This window comes from Salvelinus namaycush, chromosome 21 (genome assembly GCF_016432855.1).
Source record: "Salvelinus namaycush isolate Seneca chromosome 21, SaNama_1.0, whole genome shotgun sequence".
NCBI classification, from domain to species: Eukaryota; Metazoa; Chordata; class Actinopteri; order Salmoniformes; family Salmonidae; genus Salvelinus; species Salvelinus namaycush.
Window position 1 is genome coordinate 20367364 of NC_052327.1, and position 20726 is coordinate 20388089.

Here is a 20726-nt window from a genome sequence, read left to right on the forward strand (position 1 = left end):
TTGTCATGCTGACATTTAGCCTGTTTTTCAGAGTCAACACTTTTTCATTGATCACATGAATCCAAGAATGTGTCTATTCCTACAGTGCAAAATTCATGAAATAAATGCTTTCTGGTAAAGGTTGTATATGGTCCTGCATTATACATTATTACGCATGACCATTTATCTGTGTCATTGCAAGCATGTGCAGTATGTAGGTTACATGTACACTTGTACACATCATACAGTAAGTTGGAAATCCTCTTACAGACTGACTGATGTCCATTTGATTCTGAGGCATTAGCTCGGCCATAGTCTCCTGTTTGCGATAGGACTCTGGTCCGTGGTCATCCTTGCTGTCTGGGCAAATGCTCGCCACAGCATCATAGATTTCACCCTGGACAAAACAAAATGAATATGTAACATAACACAAACTTCAATTAGAGTAATATACTGTACCACCTCAATAATTGATTGTGATATCAAAATATCCAATAAAATATCAGTGTATTGGGTAAGTACATTCTGCATCGCCGGATGCCCAGGGTTTGCACCTTTTAGACCATTCTATTGGTCATTTAAAAAATCTCCCCCCACTCGGGGCACCAGGCGTTGCAATACGAACTCACCCATAGATTGAGGATTTTAATGTAATTTCTAAGGTTTGTTGTTGGTTTGAACAACTTACTGACAACATATTGCTGTGGACTGGGCCCTCCGATGACCACTGGCCACCAAGTGAACTGAGATGACTGTTATTAGCTAAACTGGGGTTCATTAAATGGAACGGGCTAGACTGGGGGAGCACATAATCTCCATGAGTAGCAAATTGGTATTGAGGAAGTGAGGGCTCAGCATCATGTGGAGGTGGGTAGAATCTGTAGTTGGTACAGTGGTGGTCCATCCTGCTGGACCCAGCTTCTCTGCTGTACCCTGACCACTCTCCACCTGAACCATGGGGCATCACTCCTGGCACACTGAAGTCAGTGTGATCTCCTGAATCAATGTTGACGTCCAATGTTCTTAGGTGGCGACCATAGTTCTCAGAGGAATAGACAGCGGAGGTTTCGGATCCATTGTCCAGACTTCTTTGGTTTTGTTCTTTGAGGCAACTCATTCTAAACAAGGCTCCTACCTGACAGAAGCACAAATCAGTGGCAGTGGTGTTAGCCTTGGTAGGTAGTAAAATACTGGCCCAGAGAAGCATTTTAGGCTGACTTCATGGTTAGAATCAATGAGCATGGTTCTAACGATTCATTTAGCCTTAAGATGCTTTTGGGAAAGCGGCCCAGATGTACTAGTCTAGTTAAGTTAGCTAGAAAATCAGTCAGTTCACCATTCAATAATACATTTGACATATAGCTTTCCTTCGTCATGGTTTTAGGCGTTAGCTTAGCTAGAATAGATAGTTGAGCTAATTACTGTAGCTAGCTAACTTAGTACAATACTATTCATATACATGTTTTAAGGGATTTTTCTCGACCTCTCTTGTTCCAATAGCTATTAGTTGGACAGTTCACAACAAATAACAATATCCTGGTGTTTCAAAGCTAATTAGTACTAGCTAGCTACCTCCACCAATAACTTTACCTGACAGTCAGTTGTGGAAGAACCTTTCCTGAGGCGAAGTGACTGGCGATAGAAATTATTTAGATTAGGGGAGGGGGGCACGAGCCACATCCATCTTTCAAAATGGATGCGTTCGATGGCTTGGCTGGTGCAAGGGGGGGTGTTTTGGATTTGCACTTTGGGACTAGTAATAATGTTATTTAATTTAAATTAGTAATGAATAGGGATTGGACCGATTTAAGACGGAAATCATTTTTGATTGGCTTGTATAGTTTACTAATTCTGTGGGGTTTGCCAAAAACACACATCCTTTGTATTTTTACACATCTAAATAGAATACATATTTGTTATTATTGAATATTTTGTTAGTATCCTATGGAGGGTGATCAGTGTCAGTTCGAAAATACAATGTTTAAACGCTAAATATTAATGTGAAAATGGTAAATGCATTTGTATTTTCAAATCAGTGTGCATGATTCATGCCACAATTAAATTGAACCTGCTCTGATCACCCTTCATAGTATCCTGTGTATAAAATAAGATTGTATATTCTTACAAAGTTGCACGTTTAGAAGGCAACAGGCAGGTCAAACTGACATTTTTTTCTGTAAAAATGGCAAGAAATAAAAAAGAGTTGACAGACACTAAATCAAGCGCACCTCCACTCATTGGTCCAGTCGGGTTGTTTAATAACCACGACTTCAGATTGAAACGCTACTAAAGTTCTGTCTGGACAGGCCAATCATACTTCCTAATCATCAAACAAAGTTAACTGACAGACATATTATAAATAGTATGAATCTACATTTTTGAAAATGTCATTCTGTACTAATTACTGGGGCGAGCAGAGGCCTCGGTCTACAAATTGTGAAAGACCTGGCGAGAAGCACGGAGCGACCGACGACAATAAGTGACTGTGCGCAAACCAGCCGCAGCACAGGTAGGAGAACATCATGTTCAACTTGTTTTATGAATTTCCATCTAATGGGAATACACGTGTGAGGATATGTCTTGACTGTAAACCTAGGGATGCATGATAAAAGTTGTTATTCATCAGGATCTTCATACTATTGCCAAATCCTGCAAAGGTGTTTATATTGTACGGCTTGGTGAGTAACATAGCCAACATAATTATTATAACTTGGACACATAAAAGAGAGTGCAGTGTAATGCGGATGGATTCATTATTTTGTTGGGGATATGATCCTATGTGTATCATGTGCCTTGTTTGGTATTCCAGCAGATGGCGCAAAAGGCACTGTATTGGGTTTTGGCTTGAGGTTCCTCTCAGGGCTTCTTTTAATTAAAACATTCAAGTAACTTTGATTACATACTCAATTTGTTATGTTTCAAGTACTCAACAGAACATGAAGAGATACCAAACTGAAATAACCATTAGCTAATTAAATCTTATACTCTTAAATTTAAAAAAGCAACAACAAAAATTGTTTCTTGTGAAGAATGTTCCTTTTTAAATGGTCATGCTATCTCTTTGTTATCAGATGTTGTCAGCCAGTCATGTATAGACTCAGCATTTCACGAGGTGTCATCCATACTGGGAGGTGATGGGCTCAACTGCCTCATAAACAACACAGCCATCAGTTTATCCACTGACCTGAAGACAGTGACACCTGATGACTTTCGAGAGTAATACTGTTTCTACTCGTTTTGCCACCAAGGTAAATGTATTTGTTTCACCTCTAGACGAGCATGAATGAGAAACCTCTTAATTTTGTTGGAGTACAGAGGATCTTCACATACCCAGGTTTTATGACCGGTTCCCTACTTCATCTAAGAAACCTACATTGTAACTGTTCAGATCACATTGTCATGTTTTTGACTGAGTTGTTTACGTTGTTGGCTCTTGTAGGCATTTCGGACATTGCTCCAGGCAGCTGCTGCATGGACCACTGTAATGGGGATCAATAGGGCAGCTGTGATAAACATCTCTTCCATACTGGGCTCCATTAAGGCCAATTGGGGAGCCGGAGCAGCCTTCAAAAGCTATGCTTACAGGACCTCAAAGGTGAACAGCAACAGTAATTGTCCTTTCAACAGAGCCCATATAAACATTACAGACCATCTCCGGTTGCAATATTGGCCATAGGATGTTTGGGTGTGAAGATAATTAATCTGTATGTGTACACAGTCATTACATGTCCTGTCCATCTCATTTTGTTTACATATGTAGGCTGCCTTGAACATGGCGACAAGGTGTCTGGCCATTGACCTGGAATCTGAAGGGATTCTGTATATAGCCCTTCTCCCTGGCTGGGTGCGCACTGACGTGGGTGGCCCATATGTGAGTGTCCCATACTCTTGGTTGAGGTGTTTTATGATTGGGTCCTTATTATGAATACATTATAATATATTACTGTGTATCTCAATAAATTGACTGTTATGCAGCATTTCCTGTCTATTATGGATTAGGCAGATTTGAGTGCGGAAGAGAGCGTATCATCTTTGCTTTCTCTGACAGAAAAGCATCATGGAGGATTCTTCGACAACTCTGGAAACAAGCTACCATGGTGAACCTCAACTTTGAAACAGTAACTTGTGGAATGTGTTATGTGTAGTTGTACTGCCGACAATTCACTGGGACAAAACACTGAGCAGAGATCATAGAATACAATGCACAATTGCAACATCATGCTGTTAGGTTGCTCTGCAATCTCTGATTTCTTTGTATTTAGTTGGTGTGAGAGAGAAGCTGGAGACTTGACATTTTAAATCTGAGTGGTTTGGGTTGTTGCACTTTCTAAGGTAATCTCACTGTTTGCATAGAACAACTATATAGTGTATAATCAATATATAGGAACAAAAAAGTTTTGCCATTCAAAAAGTTTTATTCAATACATTTCTTTCAAATTATAATAGGAACATGTTTACTCTGTATAGTAGATTGTTGTAAATCATGACACCAGTATCCAGTATAATGGGATATGCACAGACACTGTAGTTTGCAGGCTTTTGAAGCGTAAAGAATAGATCAATGAATGTTGAAGTTGAACTAGGGCTGACTCATCTCTTCTGATGTGAGCAAGGAAGGCAGGGTATCCAGAGCTCCGATTTCTGCAAAGTAGATGAAAAAACATTTGAGTGAGCACAGTCAGATGGTTATATCTGATTAGGACTATGCTAGTAAGTTGTTCTGTTCCAAATATGTTTGAACTATATATTGCCAGGAATCTGACTACAAATGTAAATATTAAATAAAAATATGATAATTTTACTCTGGAACATGTCAACATAACCGTTTATGATATGAATAAAACTCCTGATGGAGTATGCAGTCATATATTTTGCTGTAATTAAACATTCATAACAGCCTTCATTAACTCACCTTTAAGTTGCATGTATGTTAAGAAGTCAATGACATTGTGTAATACATCCTCATCTGTTATTCTCAAGGAACCTGCAAAATTAAAGATCCTCATGAGGTGTAGAAGACGTATACTGAGTAAAGCAGACTTACTGTTCTGCAGTACTCTAAACGTTGTATTTGCCCTCATAGGGTCTATAAACTGTAGGATACATGCCCCAGGTTTTACATGGCTGTTAGAGCTTCTCACCTGATTTGAAGTCATAGTCCCGGGGCATGTCTCTCTTACCAGCAAGGCCATGCTTGTCACTGAGCGTCCGGTGACCGTCGATGCCATCTGAACAACAAGACAAAATCATAGTTTGCACAGCTGACTTTCACCCATTCCCTAGATGAAATCCCCTTCATTGCACACCACGCACAAACACCACAGCCCTGCCTAAAGCCTCAAGGCACCCTTGTAATTTATGAGGGTGCATTTTTCCTTTTATCTGTCATGAGTCTGAAAAGCAACCTGCAGGGCTTGAGTCTCGGAATTGCTTTACAACTTATATTCACCAATGGAATAAGTGAAGGATAGGCACATACACATTTGAGAATGGAAACAGAACCTAAAAAGGAAAAAATATTAAGGAACAGTCCAACCACATGCTAAGAAAAAAATTCAAACAAAAACCAAGAAAGCTAGGCTAAATTAACATTTGGAGAGTAATTTCATTCACTGTCCATCTCAGAGAGCACATTGCTTATGTTTTTAATTTATAGCCAAAAGGGCAAGGTGCAGACCAGAAAATGGTTGCAATACCACTCCCCTTTCACAACTTTAATAGAGGTTTAAGTCAAGAGGGCTTGGAAAAATGCACTGAACAATCATGTAAGTGCACTAATTATCTGAATTGTAATCCTTGAATTTTTACCTTAACCCATAGCCTCAGTCATCAAACATCAAGTATAATTAAATACTAAAATAACATTAGCATCATTGTCTTTGTTCTCACAGTGCCTTTCTGAGATTTAAGCTCCTGTATGACAATTTAATAATTCATAAACAGGTAGAAAAATAAACTAACAAAGGGACCATGGCCGTGATAAAACACCTCTGCTTGGTCGTTTAATACATTATGAGACATGAAATATGCTTAATCTGGAAACAATAAATAAGCACACAGAGCAATGCGTCACAGAGCAATTCCTCCATTGACTCCAATGTCCTGCAGGAGCTATCTTACATTGACTTAGCAGTTCTTCTCTCCCCCTTACGCTGGGATTATCCTTTATCTGTATTAGGTGATCAATACGACCTGAAACACAGGGATGATGGCATTTTACCTGAACTTACAACACTGACCTGTGTCTATAAAGTAGTGCACACTGAGTATTGAGACGTTTAAATTAACATTGTGCAGTTAACCACTTACCATCATTAGCATTCAGCAGACAGATTGGATTAAATGTGATATTTAAATAAATCCTCAGTTAAAAGTACAAAGTTGCATATGACAGAGGTACTGCATATTGCATTTGTGTTTGAAAATTAAACTAGTTTAGGACACATCCTCATTCTTTGTTAACAAGAATCCATTAACCTTTGGAATTAATAGGTTATCCTGTTTAAAGCAGATACCTTCCAAAATATTATAATATAGTGAATATAGTCCGGGATGACAACTTAAAAGTCCAATAATTACACAGAACATGTATGTTGGAAACCATCATGCCACATCACACAGCCAGGTGAAAGGTGAAAAAGTATACAATGGGCAAACAAATATGAGAAGAGCATGATCATTTAGATAGCACAGGTGTGTAGGAGGTTAAGACTATGAGAAAGGAGTTGACTGTTGTGATTGAGAGGCTGTACATGTATATATTGTTAATAAGTTAGAAGCAGGGTTGGGTACTTTCTAAATGTAATCTGTTACAGTTACTAGTTACCTGTAGAAATTTGTAATCAGTAACTTAACTTTTGGATTACCCAAACTCAGTAACGTAATCTGATTACATTCAGTTACTTTTAGATTACTTTCCCCTTAAGCTGCATTAGAAGAAGACACAAATGTATGTTACCAATTGAACGACATCTATTGCAGGATAAATCAATGTTAAAGTTTACATAGCTGGCCATACATGGATGTTACATTTTACATTATGGGTTGGTTATGTATACTTCTTCTAACCCATCGCTTTCTACTGCATCTTTACATTAATGTATATCATTTATAAATCCAAAAATGGATATAGCAACTACAAATGGCCCCTTTAAGTCTATCAAAAGTGTGTGAGTTTAAGCATGTGTCCATTAGGCCTATGGATGTATTTTCTCATCAGCATGGATTAGATTGAGCAATAAAAGCCCTACATTTATTCCATAGGCTGGGATCCGCACTATGTAGCTGTTGCAAGAGCGCATTTTCACTGGCTGTCCACTGGTTTCAAAAACAATTATTGATAGGCAGCTTAAATGTATTGAATTCAACCATTGTTGGGTTCAAATATACTTTTAGATTTGTGAACAGCCATCCTCAACAACCACAATCCGTAAAGCGCAAATAGCTAAATGAGAGCAGCCGTGTGATTTACATCACTGCGCTATGTAGATATCAATAATAAGTGATATCCGTATCACCGTAGACTACACCACTGCTGTCATCCTTACCTCCAAACATGATTCAAATTGGATAATCTTTGGATGCCGACAGCAGTCGCACCATTGGAAGACATAGCTTGGACTGTAGCCTACAAAATCATATCCCTGCTCTTTTCCCGCGATCCATCAAACACATTTGGTGTGTCATCATAGTGGCATCTGACTTGCGGTCAGACTCCCTAAGGTGGAACAAATTGAAACTTGAGCTTTTTTTCGATGTTGATTTGAATGTCATTGAGCAATCAGAAGTGTCAAATACTTTTTTCGCAAACATCCTTTGTGAATTTAAAAGTAATCATCTAGTTTTTCAAAAGTATCTGTAATCTGATTACATTTTTTTTTGCTTGTAACGGATTACAGTTACCGTTTTTGTAATCCCTTAGATGTAACGTTACATTATGTAATCTGTTACTCCCCAACCCTGGTTAGAAGTCACTTACGAGGACCCAAAAGGTAGCCAGCACTGTTCAGTGTCCACCCTCGCTTCTCTTTAGCCTGCGATCACACACACACACACACACACACACACACACACACACACACACACACACACACACACACACACACACACACACACACACACACACACACACACACACACACACACACACACACACACACACACACAAACACACACACACACACACACACACACACACGCACACGCTTAAATCAGATTCATTATACACACTGTATACTCATCAGTTAACTCAACAAACACACACACACCTCACACTACAGTATTTCACTTGTTAATAAATTACATTTTTTGAATGCCAATTGCTCAACTTGACTATATTGCAATAACTCGATTCTCTCAATGCCACGTTATGGTGTTATGTCATTAAAACGTTAATATAATTTGTATGTTGTTTGCAATAGCCTAGGCCTACTTCTAGTTAAACCAATGAGAAAATCACAGCATTTTAGACAACATTTTTCCAAATACAATAAAACGTTGACCTACCGCAATCACTAATCCAATTGTTTCTGACAGAGCTGCGCAAAAAATGAGTGATATGCAAACTACTCCAATAGACTTCTGCATCTAAGGCAAGATATAAAAAAAAACATTTTAGTTTTGGAAAATCTCAACATTTTAGAAGTTAAAAGTCGCAAAACAAACATTTATAAAGAAGTCTTAAATCTGCTTACCTTTAAAGTTTTGTTCAGCGGTGGAAGAGAAAATATAATGTAAACGTTTATAAGGCTTTATTCAAAATAGGTATGCTCATAGATGAGGAGAGATCTTCAATGTCCATGTAGGGATTCTCGTTTGGGTTAGGATGATTTTGGTAGCCTTTTATAATCCCCAAGCAACAAAAAAAAGTGTAGGGGGGGATAAAGCGGAGGGGGGGGGTCTACCTGTTCCTCAAATTCAGACGTCACAACCACCTACCCCCTCCTGTAGGCTTAGTGTTCATGTCACGATGAAATTACAATAACATCGTCATGTACTTTTTGCAACCTGAAACATTGAGTTGGACAATAGTTCTGAAAGTCGGATCAATTTTCTCATTAACAGAATCGCACGTGATATCATTTCTAGAAAAAACATTTATCATGTATGTCTAAACTAAAACTGCTATAAGATCAGTGAATCTAAAATATTTATTTTAGAGCCTCTCAGAGTGGTTAAAATGTCAAAATACAAAACCCTTACAGACAAGGAGAAAGTTAGAATATTTCCATGGGTTTGTGGACTGGCCCATTTCGATTATGAAAGCAGGAAATCCTGAATCAAAGGGCGATATCTATTTTGTGATAATACATTGGAACTTTTCTGTAGCCTTTATTCATAAATAGTTGCCATAAAATATTAGTTTGAAGGTGTTAAAATAACACTTTTCAGAAATGGTTATAGGTTACATATATATGAGATCAATAAGAGGGATTTAAATGAAGTTCTTTATTTCATTAACAGATCAGAAATAATGAGAGCATGACTTATATGAAAATGTCATCCTATCATTGAGATTAACTAGTCATACTGGAGGATGGTAGTCACAAGCTACACTAAATAATAGACTAGAAAAGCCACTCTCAGGGCACCATGACCTTCCATTCCAATGACAGTACAGGTCAGCAGCCACCAACAGAGAGCAAAATGGGACAAAAACAGTGTGTAACAAAGGCAGGAACCTTAGGGCTCTTTGTAAAATGGTTTGTCCTTTTTTAGATGTTCGGTCTGATTCTGCAACAGGCATTGGCAGTTCTGAAAGTTCTTCTCTCCATTTGTCATTGGTCTGTGTGGGAAATCCTCCATTGTAACAAGCATCACACCTTGGGCAATGTTCTGGTCCATTATGACATGAGGAAGGAACTCCATCCAAAGAACTCAATGCTGAAGATCTATGGCTGTCTCCTTTCACATTGATGACATGAGTATTTATCACACCACCACACAATCCATGTGTTGATGTTTTCTGCAGGGAGAGGTTGCTGAAGAGAAAATCAAGTTTTTATGAGCACTGTCCTGACTCAACACCTTGTATTATACAATCTACACTCCATCCTGTACCAACCACACAGGACAGATCTATTTGGATACAACCACTATTCCAGCTAAAGTCCAGGCCTACCTGCTTTCGATGTTCTTTCTTTGCCTTGTCTTTAATTGCAAAGTCCTATCACAGCATGGCCTTAGCTCCTGGACTCCAGGTAGGTCTCTTGCACAGGTAGGGCTCTTGTCTGGAAGGAACAGTGCTATAACCCCATCCTTGGTAATTGCAACACATCCATATCTGCCGTCACTGTTTAACTGGACTCCGCATGGTTGTGCTTTAGGGAAACGTGCAACTTCTGTTGTAGGTAATGGTCTTTGTTGCTCCGAATCAGAGGTCTCTCGCCATAGGTCACAATGCGTTATTTTAGCAGACAATCCATTGGGCAACATTTCAACCTCTGCAAGTGGACCATTGAAGCCTGACAGTTTTCTTCCGACTTTCTACAATATTAAATATCATAGATGAAGTTAAGCAAAGTACCTAACTCATTTATAAAGTAAAGTATTCCCAAAATACATTATTTGCATCAATGACGTCACGTGAGTCTGCATACATTTGCACTAACCCTTATTTTCTTTGAGACGCCATGCCCTCTGTGTCTCCAATGATCGCACATTTTTACAGTTATCTTACAAGCGCTAAATTAATTACACAAATTCTGAATTTGTGAAAGACTGCTTATTACAGATTATAGCAGTGGCTAAATGTCTGTTTTCGCAATGTAAACAGACAGCGTACTACTAGTCTTGCTTGTCCGAGACAGCTCCTGTGTGGAGCGCACTGTCGCGTAGCGCACTGGCTGTTCAACCAAAGGCGAAGGTTGTCGATTGTCGTACGATGACGTCACGTGATCATAAAGATCGAAACATCGTTCTAGCCTAGCAACGTTAAATTGAAACGTTTACACTGGTCTCTCAGAAATTTGGATGAACTTGGAGAAAAAAACGTTGTCTCAAATTCCAAAATAAATCCATGAGGTAAGTTTATTTGAGTAGTGTTTTTAGCTTGCTAACGTAAGTTAACATAGCTAACGTTAGCTAGCTTATTTTGCCCACAGAAGCCGTTGATCAGCGCAGTGGGAAAGGGGCTCGATCTCGTAAAAGTGTTTTTCTAGCTACTGTAGCTAACTAGCTAACTGTTGCAGTGGTTGCCACGCAAGCTAACCAGCAGTGTCGTGTAGTAGCTAGTGATCTAAAGTTAGCTAACTAACGTTACATGTAGTTCAACTAGCTAACTTTAGCTAATAGCTAGCTAATATTAGTAATTTCTGTAATTAGCCAGCTAGCTACATTTTTAGTAGCTTGGCGGTAATCAGTATCGAGGAAGCTACCCACTGGGCAGTGGGCACACCACGTCATTTCAATGTGGATAATTGGGTAATATTTGGTTGAGACATTGTCGATCAATGAGATTACAACCTATATTCACCCACTCAAAAAAACAGCCAACAGTTAGTTATCACTATGCTTTCAACCATCTAAAAGCACAACCAAATTACAATGGAAAAACAATGTCTGATTTTTGTTTAGTTGTTAACATTACCCAAATGTCTATCAATGCGCGTTTTGACACAACCAAATGTCAACATTTTAAAGAATGTGCTTCATCTAGTGCTTGAATAGTACCATCTGTGCCACAGACTTGGCTTGCTTTAATTCCAGTTTGTCTACAAATTAATCAAATCAAATGTTATTTGTCACATACATGTGCTTAGCAGATGCTATTGCTGGTGTAGCGAAATGCTTGTGGTTCTACCTCTAACAGTGCAGTAATATCTAACTGTAATATCTAACAATTTCACAACAATACACACACATTTAAAGTAAAGGAATGAAATTAAGAATATATCAACATTTGGGCGAGCAATGTCAGAGCGGCATAGACTAAGATACAGTAGAATAGGATAGAATACAGTATATACATATGAGATGAGTAATGCAAAATTTGTAAACATTATTAAAGTGACTAGTGTTCCATTATTAAAGTGGCCAGTGATTCCAAGTCTATGTATATAGGGCAGCAGCCTCTAATGTGCTAGGGATAGCTATTTAACAGTATTTAACAGTCTGATCTTTTTGGCCTTCCTGTGACATCGGGTGCTGTAGGTGTCCTGGAGGGCAGATAGTTTGCTCCCGGTGATGCGTTGGGCAGACTGCACCACCCTCTGGAGAGCCTTGGGGTTGCGGGCGGTGCAGTTGCCGTACCAGGCAGTGATACATCCTGATAGGATGCCCTCAATTGTGCATCTGTAAAAGTTTGTGAGGGTTTTAGGTGCCAAGACAAATTTCTTCAGCCTCCTGAGGTTGAAGAGGCGCTATTGCGCCTTCTTCACCACACTGTCTGTGTGGGTGGACCATTTCAGTTAGTCAGTGATGTGTACGCCAAGGAACTTGAAGCTTTCCACCTTCTCCACTGTGGTCCCATCAATGTGGATAGGGGGGGTGCTCCCTCTGCTGTTTCCTTGACATGTTTCCTTGATATGTTGGATTCAAGTCTCAATCAAAAATCAAACTTAAAGAATAGTACTAAATCAAATCTAACTTTAAATTAGACTTTAACTTGAATCCAAAATAAACTGGAATTAAAGCCAGACTAAGTCAGTGGCACAGATGGAATTATCCAAGCAGAAGATACATCTCCTTCAAATGTTGATATTTGGTTGCGTTGACAACCAAACCCAATTCAATATCACTAAATATTATTACATTTGAAATCAACCAGAGCTTGAAACCCTAGCCCTATTGTATTGTCTATTTTTTTGTTGAATTCTGTGTTGAATTGAAACAATAGCTGTTGATGACTTAGCAAATACTATAAAAATAGCATCATTGATGATATATGTTTGATAAAGTATGGTCACATTTCATTTGCTCTGTTAAACCTACTCTTTGGAATGACTTCGACAGCAATAGTGAATCTTTTTAGTTTTTAAGTGGAGATCTCTCAACAATCTCATGATAGCACATTGGTTAGCTGGGCTTGGTTAAAACCCTGGATGGGAGACCAAAGGGTAGCTGTAGATAGATACATTTTCCAGTAGGATGTGCTGCCCAGACTGTTTTATATTCTTATAGTGTACAACGTTGTAGATCTGACATTGTTTTTAAGGTTTGTTTATGTTGAAATTTGGTAACCATGATGACATAATCCATGTCACAATACGCTGAGAAATTACGTTGAAACAACATTGAGTCAACCAGTTTGTGCCCAGTGGGTACTCTGAAAATATAGCTAGCTAGTTCAAAGTAATTTTACAACCTACCAATTACTTTACACTGGAAGAAGTTAAGCTGCACCAGAGAGGAAGAGGCAAAGCGAGAGTATTTACAGTACTCCGGCCAAAATCTGTTCGCATGAGATAAGCAGACCAAGTGGAGCTTTACATTTTTATTATTCTAATATTTGTTCTAAATTTTTACCTCTTTTTCTACCCAATTGGTAGTTACAGTCTTGTCCCATCGCTGCAACTTGTGTACAGACTCGGGAAAGGCTAGGGTCGAGAGCCATGCGTCCGCCGAAACACGACTCTGCCAAGCCACACTACTTCTTGACACACCGCTCGCTAAACCTGGAAGCCAGCCGCACAAATGTGTCAGAGGAAACACCGTACAACTGGCGACTGTGTCGGCGTGCATGCGCCTGGCCCGCCACAGGAGTCGCTAGAGTGCGATGGGACAAGGACATCCTGGCCAGCCAAACCTTCCCCTAACCTGGACGACGCTGGGCCAATTGTGCTTCGCCTCATGGATCTCCTGGTCGCAGCCGGCTGCGACACAGCCCGGGATCAAACCCAGATCTGTAGTGACGCCTCAAGCACTGCAGTGCCTTAGACTGCTGTGCCACTTGGGAAGCCAAGTGGTGTTTTTTTGTTTGTTTGGAGGTCTATGAGAGAGTTTCCAATAATATGAGGCTTATTTGATCTAATAGAAGTTTCATAATGTTTATGCTGTTACAAATAATGTACTGCTATAAGTGGATGCATGTGGCTTTCTGGGCAACTTTGAGAAAAATGACTTTGTTGTGCCTGTTGTTCACATGCGTATCTGCCCTTTCATTGGCTAGAATGGTCCTATCTGATCTCGCCTCCTCTCGTCTGCCTTCCATCTTTGAGGGCATGAATTTCCATTGTTGAATTTCTTGCTAATATAATAGATATTCCGATGGAATTGAGAAGTACACCACACCAGTCACTGGCTTCATCAATAATTGCATCGATGACGTCCCCCCCACGGTGACTGTACGTACATACCCCAACCAGAAGCCATGGATTACAGGCAACATCCGCACTGAGCTAAAGGGTAGAGCTGCTGCTCTCAAGGAGCAGAATACAAAGGGAAGCACAGCCGAGAGCTGCCCAGTGACACAAGCCTACCAGACGAGCTAAATAACTATTATGCTCGCTTCGAGGCAAGTAACACTGAAACATGCATGAGAGCATCAGCTGTTCCAAACGACTGTGTGATCACGCTCTCCGCAACCGATGTGAGTAAGACCTTCAAACAGGTCAACATTCACAAGGCCGCAGGGCCAGACGGATTACCAGGACATGTACTCCAAGCATGCGCTGACCAACTGGCAAGTTTCTTCACTGACATTTTCTACCTCTCCCTGTCTGTCTGTAATACCAACATGTTTCAAGCAGACCACCATAGTCACTGTGCCCAAGAACACTAAGGTAACCTGCCTAAATTACTACCGACCCGTGGCACTCACGTCTGTTGCCATGAATTGCTTTGAAAGGCTGGTCATGGCTCATATCCCAGAAACCCTAGACCCACTCCAATTTGCATACCACCCCAACAGATCCACAGATGATGCAATCTCTATTGCACTGCCGTTTCCCACCTGGACAAAAGGAACACCTATGTGAGAATGGTATTAATTGACTACAGCTCAGCATTCAACATCATAGTGCCCTCAAAGCTCATCACTAATCAAATCAAAGTTAATTTGTCACGTGTGCCACCAAAGGTGTAGACCTTACAGTGAAATGCTTACTTACAGGCCCTAACCAACAGTGCATTTTTAAGTAAAAAATTGGTATTAGGTGAACAATAGATAAGTAAAGAAATAAAAAACAACAGTAAAAAGACAGTGAAAAATAACAGTAGCGAGGCTATAACAGTAGGGAGGCTATATACAGGCACCGGTTAGTCGGGCTAATTGAGGTAGTATGTACATGAATGTATAGTTAAAGTGATTATGCATATATGATAAACAGAGTAGCAGCAGCATAAATGAGGGGTTTGTGGGGCGGGACAATGCAAATAGTCTGGGTAGCCATTTGATTACCTGTTCAGGAGTCTTATGGCTTGGGGGTAAAAGCTGTTGAGAAGCATTTTGGTCCTAGACATGGCGCTCTGGTACCGCTTGCCATGCGGTAGTAGAGAGAACAGTCTATGACTGGGGTTGCTGGGGTCTTTGACAATTTTTAGGGCCTTCCTCTGACACCGGATGGTGTTGAGGTCCTGTATGGCAGGCAGCTTGCCCCAGTGATGTACTGGGCCGTACGCACTACTCTCTGTAGTGCCTTGCAGTCGGAGTCCGAGCAGTTTCCATACCAGGCAGTGACCACTCGCATTAACATCTGCTAACCAGGTGTATGTGACCAATAAAATTTAATTTGATTCGATGCAACCCATCAGGATTCTTTCTGTTGCAGCTGTAGAACCTTTTGATGATCTGAGGACCCATGCCAAATCTTTTTAGTTTCCTGAGGGGGAATAGGCTTTGTCGTGCCCTCTTCACGACTGTCTTGGTGTGTTTGGACCATGTTAGTTTGTTGGTGATGTGGACACCAAGGAACTTTGAAGCTCTCAACCTGCTCCACTACAGCCCCGTCGATGAGAATGGGGGCGTGCTCGGTCCTCCTTTTCCTGTAGTCCACAATCATCTCCTTTGTCACTAAGCTAAAGGCCCTGGGACTAAACACCTTCCTCTGCAACTGGACTCCTGTACAACAACCTCTCCCTCAACAACCTCTCCCTCAACGTGATCAAGACAAAGGAGATGATTGTGGACTACAGGGAAAGGAGGACCGAGCACGCTGCCATTCTCATCGACGGGGCTGTAGCCACTTTAACCATACCTACATGTACATACTACCTCAATTAGCCTGACTAACCGGTGCCTGTATATACAGTAGCCTCGCTACTGTTATAGCCACGCTACTGTTTTTTTTTCACTGTCTTTTTACTGTTGTTTTTATTTCTTTACTTATCTATTGTTCACCTAATACTTCTTTTATTTCTTACTTAAAAATGGCACTGTTGGTCAGGGCCTGTAAGTAAGCATTTCACTGTAAATACCTGTTGTATTCGGCGCACGTGACAAATAAACTTTGATTTGATTTAGTGGAGCAGGTTGAGAGCTTCAAGTTCCTTGGCATCCACATCAACAACAAACTAACATGGTCCAAGCACACCAAGACAGTCGTGAAGAGGGCACGACAAAACCTATTCCCCCTCAGGAGACTGAAAATATTTGGCATGGGTCCTCAGATCCTCAAAAGGTTCTACAGCTGCACCATCGAGAGCATCCTGATGGGTTGCATCACTGCCTGGTATGGCAACTGCTCGGCCTCCGACAGCAAGGCACTACAGAGGGTAGTACGTACGGCCCAGTACATCACCGGGGCCAAGCTTCCTGCCATCCAGGACCTCCATACCAGGCGGTGTCAGAGGAATGCCCTAATAATTGTCAAGGACTCCAGCCACCCTAGTCATAGACTGTTCTCTCTGCTACCGCACGACAAGCAGTACCGGAGCGTCTAGGTTCAAAAGGCTTCTAAACAACTTTTAAACAAATCAAAATATATTTTATATTTGAGATTCTTCAAAGTAGCCACCCTTTGCCTTGATGACAACTTTGCACACTCTTGGCATTCTCTCAACAAGCTCCACCTGGAATGCTTTTCCACATATGCTGAGCACTTGTTGGCTGCTTTTTCTTCACTCTGCGGTCCAACTCATCCCAAACCATCTCAATTGGGTTGAGGTTGGGTGATTGTGGAGGCCAAGTCATCTGATGCAGCACTACATCACTCTCCTTCTTGGTCAAATTGCCCTTACACAACCTGGAGGTGTGTTGGGTCATTGTCCTGTTGAAAATAAATGATAGTCCCACTAAGCGCAAACCAGATGAGATGGCGTATTGCTGCAGAATGCTGTGGTAGCCATGCTGGTTAAGTGTTAGCCTTGAATTGTAAATAAATCACAGACAGTGTCACCAGCAAAGCACCCCCACACCATCACACCTCCTTCTCCATGCTTCATGGTGGACCTCACATATGGAATTAATCCGTTCAGCTACTCTACGTCTCACAAAGACACGGCGGTTGGAACCAAAAATCTCTAATTTGGACTCATCAGACCAAAGAACAGGTTTCCACTGGTCTAATGTCCATTGCTCGTGTTTCTTGGCCCAAGCAAGTCTCTTCTTCTCATTGGTGTTCTTTAGTAGTGGTTTCTTTGTAGCAATTCGACCATGAAGGCCTGATTCACGCAGTCTCCTCTGAACAGTTGATGTTGAGATGCGTCTGTTTCTTGAACTCTGTGAAGCATTTATTTGGGCTGCAATTTCTTAGGCTGGTAACTCTAATGAACTTATCATCTGCAGCAGAAGTAACTCAAACGCATTAAGGAGGTTAGAAATTCCACAAATTATTTTCTAACAAGGCAGACCTGTTAATTGAAATGCATTCCAGGTGACTACCTCATGAAGCTGGTTGAGAGAATGCCAAGAGTGTGCAAAGCTGTCATCAAGGCAAAGGGTGGCTATTTTGAAGAATCTCAAATATAAAAGATATTCTGATTTGTTTAACACTTTTTTTGGTTACCACATGATTCCATATGTGTTATTTAATATTTTTTGATGTCTTCACTATTATTCTACAATGTAGATACTAGTAAAAATAAAGAAAAACCCTGGAATGAGTAGTTGTCTCCAAACATTTGACTGGTACTGTATATATTTACTTAAACAACTATTAATATATATCTGCCTGCTTCACCTATATTTTGTTTACCCACTGGTTGAATCAATGTTTTTTTCACATCATTGAAATGAAATTACGTTGAACCAACGTGGAATAGACGTTGAATTGACATCTGTGCCCAGTGGGTAGCTATGTAGTTTCAGTTCTAGTTAGCTTACTAGCTACACCCCTACATGGCAAACAAGTAAGTAAGTTAGCTAGCTAGCTAATTAACTAGCTAGCTAACTACTGACAACACTAGCTACCAATATTTGAATTTAGCTTGTTGAACAACCACCAAGCTACTGCAAAATGTAGTTAAATTACTAGCTAGTTGAATAAGCTTCATGTAGTTCACTACTCCCCAACACTGAGTAGTTGAACTAAATTCAAATCTAGGTAATGTTTTCAGTAACTTAGTTAATTACTTTTTTTGCCATGTAGTGGTGTAGCTAGATACTGTACTACATACTACTTTTTATGTTCAAAAATAAATAAATATGAGAGAAGTGTTTAATAGACTAAATGACAAAATGATCTGTTCTTGCATTTCAGATTTACACTGTACATATGATACTTTTCAGGAAGTAGTTTGGATGTATTCAAAGTAACTTCAGTTAAGTAAGCTATATTTTTCTTGAGGGTAGCTTTAGTGTAGCTTAACTTCTTTCATTGTGAAGTACCTGGTAGCTTGGAAAACTATAGGCCTATTTTCATAGTAGCTTCCCCAACACTGCTAGCCAGACCTATTTTGTCTAACCACCAGATATCCAAAAGAAGCCTGATGTCTTTTGAACAGTTTGACCTGGCTGTGTATCTTTAACGTTAGCTAGTGTGATTTGTAACCCGTCCGAGCCCGCTGACAATGCCCACCCGTTGTCACCGATGGGTGCAATAACCTTTTTTCTGTCCCTCCCTCCCAGCCTATCTGCATGCAAAAATGGCTTTCCTACACACCGAATCCCATTCAGGAATCAGTAATATGACGTCTGATAATGACACCAGCCTCATGCCCTGGATTCTTTTAAGTGACCAGAGTCAACCAGGGATCATACTCACTGTGTTTGGAGCATGTCTCTTTGGAGGTAAAGTTAGATAACTAGCTAGACCGTATACACTAGTCACTTCTTGTGCACAACCCAAAACTAAATGTAATATATAATTGCAAACCATGTCAGTGCCGTACAAATATACACTACCCCTACAATTACCCCTGTGTTACCCAGATGATCCGAAATCCCTCACAAACATGAAAACGTTTTTTTCCTCTGGTTTCTACAGCTGTTGTCAGAACCCTCTTGCAGACTCTGAAGCTGCCATATACTGTACTATTAGCCCTTTGTGGGATGTTACTAGGAACACTCAGTTTCCAGTATCCAGAGGTATGGACATACAGTTGAAGTTGGAAGTTTACATACACCTTAGCCAAATACATTTAAACTCAGTTTTTCACAATTCCTGACATTTAATCCTAGTAAAAATTCCCTGTCTTAGGTCAGTTAGGATCACCACTTTATTTTAAGAATGTGAAATGTCAGAATAAAAGTAGAGAGAATGATTTATTTGAGCTTTTATTTCTTTCATCACATTCCCAGTGGGTCAGAAGTTTACATACACTCAATTAGTATTTGGTAGCAATGCCTTTAAATTGTTTAACTTGGGTCAAATGTTTCGGGTAGCCTTCCACAAGCTTCCCACAATAAGTTGGGTGAATTTTGGCCCATTCCTCCTGACAGAGCTGGTGTAACTGAGTCAGGTTTGTAGGCCTCCTTGCTCGCACACGCTTTTTCAGTTCTGCCAACAAATTTTCTATAGGATTGAGGTCAGGGCTTTGTGATGGCCACTCCAATACCTTGACTTTGTTGTCCTTAAGCCATTTTGCCACAACTTTGGAAGTATGCTTGGGGTCATTGTCCATTTGGAAGACCCATTTGCGACCAAGCTTTGACTTCCTGACTGATGTCTTGAGATGTTGCTTCAATATATCCACATAATGTTCCTTGCTAATGATGCCATCTATTTTGTGAAGTGCACAAGTCCCTCCTGCAGCAAAGCACCCCCACAACATGATGCTGCCACCCCCTTGCTTCACGGTTGGGATGGTGTTCTTCGGCTTGCAAGCACCCCCCTTTTTCCTCCAAACAGTTCTATTTTTGTTTCATCAGACCAGAGGACATTTCTCCAAAAAGTACGATCTTTGTCCCCATGTGCAGTTGCAAACCGTAGTTGGGCTTTTTTATTGTGGTTTTGGAGCAGTGGCTTCTTCCTTGCTGAGCGGCCTTTCAGGTTATGTCGATATAGGACTCGTTTTACTGTGGATATAGCTACTTTTGTACCTGCTTCCTCCAGCATCTTCACAAGGTCCTTTGCTGTTGTTCTGGGATTGATTTTCACTTTTCACACCAAAGTACTTTCATCTCTAGGAGACAGAACGTGTCTCCTTCCTGAGCGGTATGACGGCTGCGTGGTCCCATGGTGTTTATACTTGCGTACTATTGTTTGTACAGATGAACGTGGTACCTTCAGACATTTTGAAATTGCTCCCAAGGATGAACCAGACTTGTGGAGGTCTACAATTTGTTTTCTGAGGTCTTGGCTGATTTCTTTTGATTTTCCCATGATGTCAAGCAAAGAGGTACTGAGTATGAAGGTAGGCCTTGAAATACATCCACAGGTACACCTCCAACTGACTCAAATGATGTCAATTAGCCTATCAGAAGCTTCTAA

At 40.4% G+C, this 20726-nt stretch overlaps 1 protein-coding gene and 1 pseudogene across 1 annotated transcript; one reads left to right on the forward strand and one right to left on the reverse strand.

Annotated features, from left to right (window-relative positions):
- The first annotated feature begins 2343 nt into the window (after positions 1-2343).
- Positions 2344-4080, forward strand: LOC120065814 (annotated as a pseudogene).
- A 478-nt stretch (positions 4081-4558) lies between these two features.
- On the reverse strand, positions 4559-8565 carry LOC120065999 (galanin peptides-like). The gene is made up of 6 exons (XM_039017038.1): positions 8485-8565; positions 7958-8012; positions 6100-6171; positions 5121-5207; positions 4892-4963; positions 4559-4620 (listed from the first exon to the last, which is right to left on the reverse strand). The coding sequence occupies exons 1-6, from the start codon at positions 8563-8565 to the stop codon at positions 4559-4561; spliced, it is 429 nt and encodes a 142-aa protein (XP_038872966.1).
- Between the last annotated feature and the right edge of the window lie 12161 nt (positions 8566-20726).